This window comes from Marmota monax, unplaced genomic scaffold (assembly GCF_021218885.2).
Source record: "Marmota monax isolate L192 unplaced genomic scaffold, Marmota_monax_Labrador192_F-V1.1 WCK01_AAM20220418_F8-fsc00228, whole genome shotgun sequence".
In the NCBI taxonomy this organism is placed as follows: Eukaryota; Metazoa; Chordata; class Mammalia; order Rodentia; family Sciuridae; genus Marmota; species Marmota monax.
In genome coordinates, this window is record NW_026695240.1 from 558,174 (window position 1) to 571,032 (window position 12,859).

General features: G+C 51.1%; 1 protein-coding gene across 7 annotated transcripts in view; it reads left to right on the plus strand.

Moving 5' to 3' along the window:
• Nucleotides 1–12,859, plus strand: part of Akt2 (AKT serine/threonine kinase 2) — a 49,936-nt gene that overhangs the window by 6,275 nt on the left and 30,802 nt on the right. For 3 of the 7 annotated variants that reach the window (XM_058577674.1, XM_046440170.2, XM_058577676.1), the window contains exons 2-3: nt 1,912–2,026; nt 12,655–12,779. In XM_058577674.1, the coding sequence (XP_058433657.1) occupies nt 12,734–12,779 (46 nt within the window). In that variant the 5' untranslated portion in view covers nt 1,912–2,026; nt 12,655–12,733. Of the gene's footprint in view, nt 1–1,911; nt 2,027–9,558; nt 9,717–11,697; nt 11,867–11,920; nt 12,041–12,654; nt 12,780–12,859 lie in introns of those variants that run through there. The other 4 variants (XM_058577675.1, XM_058577678.1, XM_058577679.1 and 1 more) reach the window with 4 other exon arrangements.

Consider the following 12,859-nt stretch of genomic DNA (forward strand, 5'->3'; position numbering starts at 1 on the left):
TTGAGTTGCTATTTCTGGGAAGGGAGGCTGGGGTTGATGGGCATCTGAGAGTAGAGAAGGGCTCTGGGGACAGCCAGCCTGCACTTGTCTATTGGCAGGGTGGGTTCAAAGTTGGAGCCTTGGAAGAGTGGGGGACCTGTTAGTTGAGGCGCTCACCTGGGAGGGCCCCACCCTGAGCTGCAATAAGTACCCCATGCCAGTTAGCCAGTTAGTTTACAACCTGTACGACAGCCTTGGGGGTGGACAGTGTTGTCACCCCATTTTGTAGATGGGAAACTGCAGAACTGAAAGCTACATAGCCTATCTGTGTTGTTATTGAGAATTGTTAGCTGAGTGGCCTCTCTATGCTGGACATGGCTCCGAAGCTGAACGTGTCTCCCTTCATTAGTTGTCCCACAGCCTGGGAACTCAGTGCAACTATTATCTCCCCATTTTACAGGGGAGGAGATAGAGGTACAGGGACACATTAGATCAGTCAGTGTCAGTGACCGAAAATTTGGACCCAGTTCCATCTTCGTTACAACTGTCCTCCCCCACTTTTTGGTATCGGGGCATGAACCCAGCAGGGGCACTATACCACTGAGCTACATCTCCGGCTTTTTTTATTTTTTACTTTGAGACAGAGCCTTGCTAAGTTACCCAGGCTGGCCTCAAACTTGGGATCCTCCTGCTTCATTCAGCCTTCAGAGCAGCTGGGATTACAGGTGTGTGCCATCACATCTGGCTCCACCTGCCTTTATAAGACCAGATCTTCTTTTGACAGATATCGTGGTTAATGTTCCTGGGGTCCTCACAGTTGTTATAATGAATTCTTTCTTGCTTTCTCTTCTCCTAGGCAGTTGGCACAGAGTAGGCATCAGTCATCCTGGAAAGGCCTCCTTTGGATGCCGGCTTGAGCGGTGGGGTGTGACTGCTTCTTTCTAACCCCTACTGCCTGTGCAACTCTGATCTTGGCACATCCTTTCCCTAGAGACCCCTAGAGGCTGGGAGAAGAGAGGAGACTGGGAGGCACATCCCTCCCCTGCCTTGACGTCTGATTCCTGAATGGCCATAGGAGCTAGCCCGTGGCTGGTTTTGGTCATTTGTGTATTCCAGTCTACCACCAAATATTTATTGAGTCCCTGTTCTGCCGTGTGTGGTTTTGGGTGCCCGGGAATGGTACCTAGCCTATCAGAGGGTACGGAGGATGGGAACATATAGAGCTGGGTTTGGGAATTCCCCTGAGGAGGGAGCGTGCAAGCCATGGCAGGAAGCCCCAAGGGGTGGGCTGGCAGAGTCGGCACAGGTAAAGCCCTGAGGTGAGAGAGACCTAGGTATGGTGGTGACATAGAGTTGATCAATGTAGCAGGAGATGGGAGGGTGGGAGGGCCCAGGAACCAGACAATAGTGAGGAACCATGACTTGGACCCCAAGAGGAGGGACAGACAGGTAGGTGGGGAGGCACTGTGTGAGAGGGAGCTGGCTGGATTTAAGTGGTGGCTCAGAAGATGGGCGAGGGCAAAGAAGAAGGCCATGTTCTGCTTTGGAGGCAGGAGGGTCCCTCCCGCAGCTTCTCATGCTGGCATCCAGGGGCCTTTTAATGTCTACTTTTTTTATTTTTTATTTATTTATTTTTTTAAATCTGTGTTTTCATTTAGATGATATTTTCAACAAGCTAATGTAGGCATGATGAAAGTCATCTGGATGATTCCTTCCTACTTCCCTGACCCAGACTGAGGCTCAAGATGGCCCTTGATTTCAGAGTTCACCTTTGTGTAATTGCTGCTGCTTTCCCCAGGCACTGGTCTTATCCCTAGCTGTGCATAAGGCACATCTCAGTGGGTTCCCGTGACAACACGGGGTTGTCCCAAAAAAATTTTGAGGTGACATAAATATATGCTCTGTCTGATGGTATTAAATCCCATTTTACAGATGAGGAGCTAAGGTTCAGAGAAGCAATCTGTGAAGCCTGGAGGTGGTAGAGTCAGGATTGGAGTCGACTGGAGGTGTGAGTTTGGGCCTCCGAGTCCTGCTCCAGTTCTCTGAGGTGAGCTGGTTGGGGTGTTGGAGAGGGGTTGTAGTATGGGAGCTTCTCTTATCCAGGCGGGGTGACTGGCACATCCCTCCTCCTACTTCAGACTCCAGGTGTGAGGTTTTTTTTGTTTTTTTTTTTTAAATATTTATTTTTTTTTTAGTTATCGACGGACACAACATCTTTGTTTGTATGTGGTGCTGAGGATCAAACCCGGGCCACACGCATGCCAGGCGAGTGCGCTACCGCTTGAGCCACATCCCCAGCCCCCAGGGTGTGAGTTTTAATTAATTAAAATTAAATAGAAATAAAAACAATTCTTTTGCCGAGGCTGCAGTTCAGACTCTCAGTAACCACATCTCTGTTCTGTTGGGTGCCTCCACCCTAGGCTCAGCCCATCCCCTGCATGGGCTCACTGTGCTTTTGTGCATGTAGCTCTCTTTGAGTCTTAATCTCCTCATCTGTATAACAGGGATGTTGTATTATCTACCTCTCAGAATTGTGGGGAGGATTCAACAGGAGTGTGTGCCTGGCACTTTGTGAGCACTTACTAAATATTGGCCCTGGTCACTCCCTGCCTGTTTGCTTTTAGGTGTCCTAGAGGTAAGGTAGGAACTCAGGCGACCAGGCCCTGCTTCAGATTCAGAGGACCCTGGGGGTGGGGAGGCAGATGGTGATGACACAGAACAGCATGTGTGCGGGAGGTGCCCATTCAGCCGGTCTGGAGGGGTCCTGTTGTGTGTGTGAATGGACACAGGTATTTGTGTGTGTATTGGGGACAGCTTAGTTCTGCAGAATGACTGGAGTGGTAAGTAAGAGAGGGCTGCCCAGGGGTCAGAGGCATAGGCAACGAGAGAGTAGTTTTGGCTTTATCTTTTGAGCGGAGGCAGAGAGAGGTAGACACAGGACTCAGGGTCTGACAGTAGGGGTCCAGTCTCCTTGACTGTGTCCTGGTCCTCTGTCTGTGGGGAATTAATCTCATCCTTGATTTCCTTATCTGTCAAATGCAGGTTCTTTGGTCCCCACGTGGGACATGTGGTGGAAGTGTCAGGCTAGTGCACAGGGCTTATTCTGGGTACAGCTCCTAGAAAGGAAGACTGCGACACAACCCTGCCTATTGAAGACCACCACCCTGTACTGATGTCGATGGTTCCATGTGCTGCCCCCTCCCTCTGCCCACCTCAGGCCAGCAGGTCTCCATCTTACTCCTATGGAGAGCACAGCCCTTGCAGGGGCATCCACAGTACTGCCCAGCCAGGCTTCTCTGTACCATATTTCCTGTCCCTCTCTTTTCTACTCTCTCTCAACCTCCTGGTGGAGCCTCATGCACCCCACTTCTTGGCCTTGCTTGTCTTCTCCTTGCATGGAATGCTCTTCTTCTTCTTTTTTTTTTTTTTTTAAAGAGAGAGAAAATTTTTTTTTTAATATTTATTTTTCAGTTTTCGGCGGACACAACGTCTTTGTTTGTATGTGGTGCTGAGGATCGAACCTGGGCTGCACGCATGCCAGGCGAGCATGCTACCGCTTGAGCCACATCCCCAGCCCCTGGAATGCTCTTCTTTAGGACTCCATGTGGCTCTCATGTTTTGGCTCAGATGTCACTGTCTCCATGAGCCTCTCTCTGTATAAAGTTGGAATCCCTTAACCATCCTTTACATCTTATCTCCATAGGCTGCTTTTCCTATAACATTTGTCAATCTTGGATATATTGTATAATTCGCTCCTGAGTTTATTTTATTGCCTATCCCCACATTCCTTAATGGTAGGGGTTCTGTTCGGGTCACTGCTGCATCCTTGGTGGCCAAGACAGTGCTGATGCAGTTATTGCCATGTTTGTGGAGTGAGTGAATGGAGGATTTTTTTGTTTCACCTTCACGTGGCAGAACTCTGAGCATAAAATTGTGATTCTGTTTGCCACCCGCTCCTGGAATGAATTAAAGCTCTGGGCCTGGCCCGTACTGGGTGTGGCTGGGAACACAGTGAGAACCAGGGCAGACTCTGTTCCTGCCATGTGGAGCTCCCAGTCCAGCAGGGGAGGCCACATTACCCAGATAATTGTCCAGGTGGCTGGGCATTAGAGGTAAGTGTGGTGAAGGGGAGAGAAGGCCAAGCTCTGAGGTCTGCTCTCCTGAGGAAATAAGCAGTAGGCAAATGAAAATGGGTAAATAGCGGGCTGGGGATGTGGCTCAAGTGGTAGCGTGCTCGCCTGGCATGCGTGCGGCCTGGGTTCGATCCTCAGCACCACATACAAACAAAGATGTTGTGTCCGCCGAAAACTAAATAATAAATATTATAAAGAAAAAAATTCTCTCTCTCTCTTTCACTCTCTCTTAAAAAAAAAAAATGGGTAAATAGCATGCTGGTCAGGGCAACAGCATGTGCAAAGGCTCTGGAGTGAGAAAGCAAAGTCTTCAAGGGACCAGGAGAAGGGGGAGTTGTGTATGTTAGAGCTGCTGACCTAAGAGGTTGAAGAGTGGAGGAGGGACTGAGGCAGATGGCCCTGGCAGTCTCCAAGTTGGCCTTAGATGTGCACCTAGGAGAGGGCCTGAGTAGCGTCAGAGTTGTTCTTGGAGGACCCTGCTGGCTATGGCCTGGTGCTCTGTTTGTTTGGAGCCCATGGCCAGGCACCATGACCAGAGAGACTCAAAATAATTTGACATAGTTTCTGTGGGTTCGTAAGGCCCTGGGTGGCAGTATGGGGAAGGTGCGTGTGGCGGGGGAGGCAGAGAAGATGAGGAAAGCTGTTCTAGTGCTTATTCTAGTTCTGGTTTCTTTTGCAGCCTGCCCACGTCCTCCTCCTGTCCCCATTTCCACCTGCTCCAAGTAGACAGATGGGGTCGGTGGCAGGGTAGGGAGGGTGATGAAGAGAAAAGTCTCTTTGACGCCACCTTCTCACCAAGGAGGTAGAATAGGTAAAAATTCACATGTTCAGAAATATACAGTGTAGGAAGTGAAATTCCCATGTCTCCACCTACCAGAGGAGATCGTAACATCTGATGTGTGCTGGACAGCTGCTGTGTCAGCTCTGTTGGGAGGACTCATGTGGATTAGCTCATCTAATCCTGCCACAGCCTTGGAGGCCTACACTCTTATTATCTCTAGTATATGGATAAGATGAGGAAAGGGATGGTGACTTGCCCAAGGTCCCACAGCAAATGGCAGAGTGGGGTTCAGAGTCTGATGTTTGGTTTGTGAGCCTGCCTTGACTCCCACATCCTGAAGTCTGCCTCTGTTAGCACAGCCCCTCTGATCTGTTTTTCCCTGTCCTGACGCCCAGGACACTGTGCCCTGTAAGTCTCATTGTTGATCTGTAACTCATTGGTTTTCTGAAAGGATGCTATGGGTGAATTGTATGCATGGGTCAGGAGCTGCTTACACCCTCAGTAACATCAGAATGGAGGCAATGTGGTGGATACCTGTTTGTGTTTCAGAAAAAGGGGTGACATTATAAGTTCTGCCAAGCATCAAGCCTTTTGCTGAGTACTGAAGGTCTCAGTGCTGGTACTGCCAGGCTGGTATTTGTGTTCAGGATTGGTACCACAGAGAATGTTGCTGAGTAGCGGCACCCACTCCTTGGGCTGGGAGGACTGTGTTGAGTCCTCCCTGTGTGAGCCTATGGTGGAGGAACTGCTGATGTCTCTGTTTCACAGCAAAGGGAACTGAAGCTTGGGAAGGTTATAAAGTGGGGGAGCAGGGACCTGAATTCAGTCCCCCTAACTTGAAAGGCCATCGGGTACGGTGTGAGGTGAAGCCCGGCTGCCCTGGGTCACATCTCAGTTCTGTTCTTTCCTTTTTGGGTTATGGGGCAAGTCGTTTCACTTGCGTTCTTCAATTTCCTTATTAAAGGGGAGGTGGTAAAAAGTCTACTTTGTGGTGTTGCTGTGTGGGTTGGATTGGTAGGTACAAGGCACTAAATGGGCCCTGTACCTGGTGAATGCTACCTAAGCATTTGCTGAACTTAGTGGAGTTGTCATGTTAAGCATTACTGTAGTACCAGACCCCTGTCAAGGGCATTTAGGTTGCTTCCAGCTTTTTACTATTACTGTGGTTCTCATCTCATCTCAGAAGCTAAGCAGGTCAGGCCTGCTTGGTGCTTGGAAGGGAGAACTCTGATTCTCAGCTGAGATGGCTTTGCTCCCAAGGGGACAAGGGGTGATGTCTGAAGACATTTTTGCTGACCACAACCAGGGGAGAGTGTTTTTGGCTTAGTGTCTAGAGACCAGGGATACTGCTGAACCTCCTGAAGTACACAGAACAGCCCCCACAATAGGAATTACCTGGCCCCCAATGTCACTAATGCCAAGTTGAGAGTCCTGTCTTGGAACTCCGTCCCGGTTAGCTGGGGTTGTGGCTTGTGATAGAGCACTTTCCTAGCACGTGTGGGGTACTGGGTTCAATCCTCAGCACCACATAAAAATAAAAAAATAAAGGTATTGTGTTCATCTACAACTAAACAAACAAACAAAAAAACTCAGCCCTGGCACAGTCTTATGTAGGAAAGACTCCTCCGAGTACTCGCATGTTCTCCAGCTCATTAGTTTTGCTGAAATGCCCTCACAATCCACGGGCCAGTTTCCAGAGTGGCGAGTAGCGGGTAAGAGTGTTGCTTCCCTGCACTCTGCCCCCTATTCCCATAAGCAAACGCTCTCTACCATGATAGTTTCCTTTGAATTTTACCTCTTGAGCAGGTCCTGGGGAGCTATAGGAAGGCCCAGATAAGAGGACAGGTGACAGAGGCTCCTGAGGGGCTCACTGCCACCACTTCAGTAAGGCACAGCAAGGAAGGAGTCCCTAGCCCACTGCCACCAGCTCCAGGAGATGCAGATCTCTGATTTCCCTGCCGCCTTGAACCCATATGTGCTGCCTGGCATCTAAACCAGGTCAGTGAGAGGGGGCAAGGGGGGTGTGGAAGGGGGAGCACGTAGCTAGTGGCAGGGAAGGAATGTTTTTTGAGCTACTGCTGTGCACAGGGCTTCCCTCTACACACACTCATTCCACAGGTTTTTAGTTAAGTGCCCACTGTGTGCCCAGCACTGCAAGGCTGTGGGAATTCAGCGGTGACCAAGATAAGCAAGAGTTCGTGCCCTCGCTGTGTTGACATTCTAGAGCAGAGAGACAATAAACTGATAAACAAGTAAATATATACAGAATATAAGTCTGCAGTGATACAGAAAAAAAAAAAAAGAAGATGATAAGGGGAGGCAGAGATAGGAGCTTAAGAAACATCAGACTATTTTAGTACAGACTGGGTCAGTCCCCTGAGGGAGCGGGGCACACAGCGGCCCTGGGGAGGTGTCCTGGTGTGGCTCAGGAGCTATGGTGGCAGATGCCACTGGAATGGAGTGCCTTTGGAAAATCAGTTGGGGACAGTGCAGACCCCATAGTGTCCTGGGGCTCCTGTCAGGACTTTGGCTTTTGCCCTGGGTCACTCTAAAGGGGCAGGAATCATAATGACCCTGGCTTTATAGGTAAACAAATGAGGTTCTGGAGGACCTGGCCCCTTTTAGCTGCCCAGCTAGGACAAAGTGATCATCTGAGGGACCCTTTCTGCTCACCTCTGCCTGGAATCCTGGGCCATTGTGGCATCGTTTGAATCTCAAGGATGCAGCCTCTGAGGGGCTTCAGTTTAGAAACCATTGAGAAATAGACCCCTGAGCCAGACAGATGGAAATAAAAATGTTTTAAAGAAAATTTAAAGTAATTTATTATAGAGCGTTTGCAGCATAGAGATAAATTAGTCAGTGATACTCATGTAGTTAGCAGCTCTTAAAAAAATTAATACAACCATGGCTGGGGCTGTATGTAGCTCAGGGGTAGAGCGCTTGCCTTGTATGTGTGAGGTACTAGGTTCAATTCTCAGCACTACATAAAAATAAATAAAATTTTAAAAAGAAAAAAATAAATGTTTAATAAATAAATAAAACCTCACCAGCATAGTCAGAGCCTTGTTAGGTTGCCTCCCATCTCCTCTCCAGTTGCCTCCCCTCCTTCCCCATCTAGAGCTGACCACTGTGTGGTCACACTGTGTGTGATGATTTCATTTCTACGCATAGGTCAAGAAGTTGCCTCCAGCTTCCTTGTGAGGGGTCAGGCCACCACTCCAGTGGGATTAGTGTACACATGGGAGCACCAGGGGTGTCACTTGCCTGCGGTCACATGGCCAAGATACAGCCTGAGGCTGAAACTCAGTTCCTTGGGACTCCAGAGGTCTCCTTGTGCACAGATGGCCAGGCCTTCTTGAGGGGGAAGTGGAGGCAGGCCAGCCTTCCTGGGGAAGGGGGAAGAGCCCTGCTTTGGGACATAGGAGGAGGCCCAATTTGGGCTTCATGTCATCTGAACTTCCAAACCAGGGTTCCTCTGTATAGTTACTTCTTTTGTCATAAAATGCAGAAAAATACATGGAAGGTACTTTCTACAGTGCAGTAGAACCAGTGGTTGTAAAGCAGGTCCCAGTGTGACCACAAGGGAACATTGTCACCTCCCAGAGTTTCCCTAAGGCCCTGCCTTTGTGGCATTTGTTGACATTTGTTTCTTCTTGATTTTTTTGCAGAGGAGAAAGACGTTCTTAAACAGCAAACAGCATGGCCTGTCCTGTTTCCATCTAGCTGTGAATGGACTCTCACTGGCTGTGTTACTTTGTATCTGATTTCTTCCACTCCATCTAATTCTCTGATGCCTCCTCCCTGTGGTGTGAATGGTGTTCTTCTGTAAATATTAATTCACTCGTTGATTTAGCCAATCTCTTGTGAGTGGAATGCTGGCAATCACTAGGACTATTGTTCCTGTGAACCTTCTTCTGTGTGTTTTTTGGTGAACAAATGTATTAATTTCTTTTGGGGGACTGGAATTGCTGGGTTCTGGGGTAGGTGTGTGTGTGTATTTTGTTGTTTTGAGATGGGGTCTCACTGTGTTGCCCAGGCTAGTCTCCCACACCAAGGGGTCCTCCTGCTTCAGGCTCCTGAGTGCTGAGACGATAGGTGCATCCCACCATACCTGGCGAGATTTTAATTCTTACTGCCAAACACTTTTCCACAGTGGTTGGGCCATTTTGTACTCCCCCAGTAGTGCATAGAATCGTGATTCCTCATATCCCTGCTGATGGTTGGTGTTGTCAGTTTTTTTAATTTCAGCATCCCAGACAGGTGGTTTTAATCTGTATGTCCCCATAACTAATGAGGTTGTGCCTGTTCCCTATTCATCTGGGTGTCCTGTTGAGTTGCCCTTTCTCTTTTCGCCTTGCTTCCCAGGTGGCTCACCTCTGGTCAACAGCTGTAGCCCTGGCCAGAACCCTCAGCACACTCGTGCATGGGCGTCCTAGGAAGTAGCGAGTGGGGAAGAGCCATACAGGCTCCCTGCAGAGGGGGTGCTGCCTGCCGAGTGGCCAGCGCAGAGCCCTGCATGCTGCCTGGGTTCCCTCCTGCCTGCATCCTAGGCCTGCACTCCCTGGTGAGCAGGCTGTCCTCTTGGCCATGCTGCCTGGTGTTTCATCACCACAGGACTGCGTCACAGACACCTCAGCCGAGGCGCCACCCTCAGTGGGAGGACGGGGCAGGATCCAGGCGGGACACAGGGGATCTTCCAATTCCTCCCCCTGTTCTCGCCTGAGCTGCCGCTGGCTTTTTAGTTGCTGAAACAAGACCATAAAACATGACTCTGGCGTGCTGAGCCTCTGCCAGGCCTCCACCACTCAGCTGGGAGACTCGAGGTAAATGGCTTCCCCTCTCTGAGCCTCTGTCCTTGCCTGGGCACAGTTACGGCCCCTCTGGTGGGGTGTTACGAGCACTCAGGAGAGGCTCTACAGGAGTGCTGGCACCCTGCCCAAGGCCACCCAGCTGGGGATGGCTTGTGGACTCTGGAACCCTGACCACTCTCGGTCACACCTGACTGCCTTCACTTAGCTTTTGAATAATGGCAGCCATGTATTTGGCTTTACCAGGTCCAGATAGTGGGTTGAACCCTCCTCCCACAGTGGGTTCCTGGGTGCTGCTCTGGAGCCTTGTGCTACTGGGTTGCAGAGGCTCCGAGAGGTGATGTTGTTGGGCCGCCAAGAGGAGCTGAGGCTGGACCTGGGACCCCTGTTCTCTTTCTTCCTCAACTGAGTTCTCCATCTCAGCTCTTTAGGAAGTGAACTCAGCAGGGAGAAGTGTGGTGTCCACCTCAGCTCCCCGCCACACCTCGGAATTCCTTGAGTGTTTTCTGCTGGCTTTGCCCGCACCAGCTCCTTCCTGCCTTGGGGACTTTGCATTCACTATTCCTCTGCCTGAAATGCCTTTCCCTGTACCTCTGCACTCCTCACTCCTTGGTCCCTCAAGGTGTCTGCTCATGGGTCCTCTACGCTGTGTGGCTCACACAGCACCCCACTTCCTGCCAGTCTTTCTCTTTACTTTGTTTTCCCTCTCAGTGCCTTTTTGCCAAAGCTGACATGGTTCTGAATGCTCGTGGTTCTGCCTTCTCCCCAGAATGTGAGCTTCATAAGACAGGGCAAGGGCTATATCTTAGTGATGCTCTATCTAGCACCCAGGACAGTGTCTGAAGCTTTAGGATACACTCAGAAAGACTGGTGGAATGAGTAGAATGCAGAGGTTTCTGCAGCAATCTCTGATTTGGGCTGCTGCCTTGGGAGCCGTGATTCATTTATCGTGTTCAGCTGGTATTGGTGCTGTGCTGGACACTGAATCAGCTTTGATAGGGGTGGGGAGAATTGCCAGAGGTGGGTGCACAGAGCACTGGGAGGCTTCCTGGAGGAGTCACTTTTTGACTGAGACCTCATGGTGGAGGGAGAAGGCATAGGGGATGTAGTCTAGGTGACAGATGCCTGATTTTTTTTTGGCGGGGGGGGGGGGGTAGCGAGGCATGTTAATGACCATTGCCATTGTCTTAGCCTTTGCTTTCTGGATGTGTGTCTCAGCTCCCACGGGGCCTCCTCAGTACAGCATGGACTTTGTTCTTGTTCTGAGCACATTGGGGAGCTGTGGAAGGGTTTTGAGTGAGGAGAGGGACAAGGTCCATTTAAAATGGAGCTGTAGGGATGAGAGCAGAGGCTGTGAGCCCAGGGAGGAGGCCAGGGCTGGAGGAGGGGGCTGTGGGGACTGGGCCGGTGCTGGGGCGGGAGGCGTGCAGGGTGAGTGCGCAGAGGCAGTAGGGATGAAGGGCGGCAGAACGGGTCCTGAAAGGCTTTGGATATCAAGCTGAGGAGTTTGACTTTTTTGCCAAGGACAATGAAGGGCCACAGAAGGATTCTGAGCAGGGAAAGAACAGAGTCAAATTTGAGAGTCCTTTAGCTGCTGAATAGGGGATAGGATGCAGGGGGAGTCCAGGGAGGAGGTGGAGCGTGATTCCAGTAGCCAGGCCATAAACTGGGAAGGGAACGGGAGGCATGGGGCCAGGCAGTCACATTGCAGATTGACATTGTGGGGAGAGAGTGGAGGGTTCTAGCTGGCCTGTATTCAGGGTCTGAGGTGCCATGCCTGCTTACAAGGAGGGCCTTATTGCTATTCCCAGCCCAGAATCGTTGCCTTTGCAGCTTAGAAGTCCAAAATGTGATTTTCACCATCCTGTTTGTGTCCCTGTCGCTGTCCATCTTGCCTTTCCTCCCGCTTCCTCCCACTTACCTCCCTTCCTTCTGCCCAGGGCCTGGGCAGCCTGCCACCGTCACATGCCAGGCAGTAGCGTATCCGGCCCACCAGCTCCCCTGGGGCACGAGAGAAAGCTGATGCCCATGGTGTCCCTAGAGCCAGCTGACACTTCTCTGGGGGCCACCGTAGCTCCTGACCTGCTGTCCGCAAATAACCTCAGGCCAGGAAAGGCAAAAGGCGCCTTGGGCTTCGTGGCTCCAGTCCAGGCCCCTGGCTCCAGGTAGGGCCCAGCTGGCAGCTCCTTGCACCCTTCTGCACTCCGCTTTGGGAACCTGAGACGAGGCAGCAGCCTCGGCGTCCATCAGTCTGTCGGCTGCTGGTCCCTGAGGACAGAAGCAGAGGTCTTGGGGAAGGGACCAGAACTGACTCCTAGGCCCAGACAGGCGCATACACAGTAGGTTGCTTGTTTAGGACCCCAGAATGCCACGCTTGTCTTTTCTTAGTCCTCTTGGTGGGAGCAGGGAGGGAACTGAGGCTGAGAAAGTGGCTTGGGGTAGTCCAGCATGGGGTGGATGGACATTTATTTTGCTGAAGGTGATAGGTTGGTGGTTCTCTGGTTTGGAAAAGAGAGAATGGGAATGAGAGAGAAAGAGTGCGTGTGCGGATGTATGTATTGTGGGGCAGGCAGATGCTAATGGCTGTGAGCACACCCTCCGCTTGGTGCCCAGGGCTGTGTGATTCACTCTGGGTTACCTCAGTACTGGGGCATGGGAGTGATGTAGCGGGCAGGGCCATAGCTACCTCAGTGCCCACCCAGACAGCAGGAAGGGTAGCAGGAGGGGCCTGAGTGCAGAGGCCTGGCCACACATAGGATTGGGGTCTCCGGAGACCTGGTTATGTCTCTGCTAAGTCTGGGCCCTCAAGGGCAGGGCTATCCCCCATCTTCACTGGCTATACCTGGTGCATAGCAGGCCAAGTGGCCAGAGGGCCTCAGAGTCTTGAGTGTCCTGAGGGAAAGGGCTGGGGCGGAATTTCTCCCACTCTGACATGCTCCTTCTTGTCTTCCAGACTATATCCACAGCACCTCCTGCATGTCCTGCTGCCCTGAGCTGTCCCAAGCTAGGTGACAGCGTGTCACGCTGCCACCATGAATGAAGTGTCTGTCATCAAAGAAGGCTGGCTGCACAAACGTGGTAAGGGGTGGCTTTTGCCCATTTGATCATGTGTCTTCCCCTCCTATCCTGACTCTTTTGGCATCTGGCACCCTGAGAGG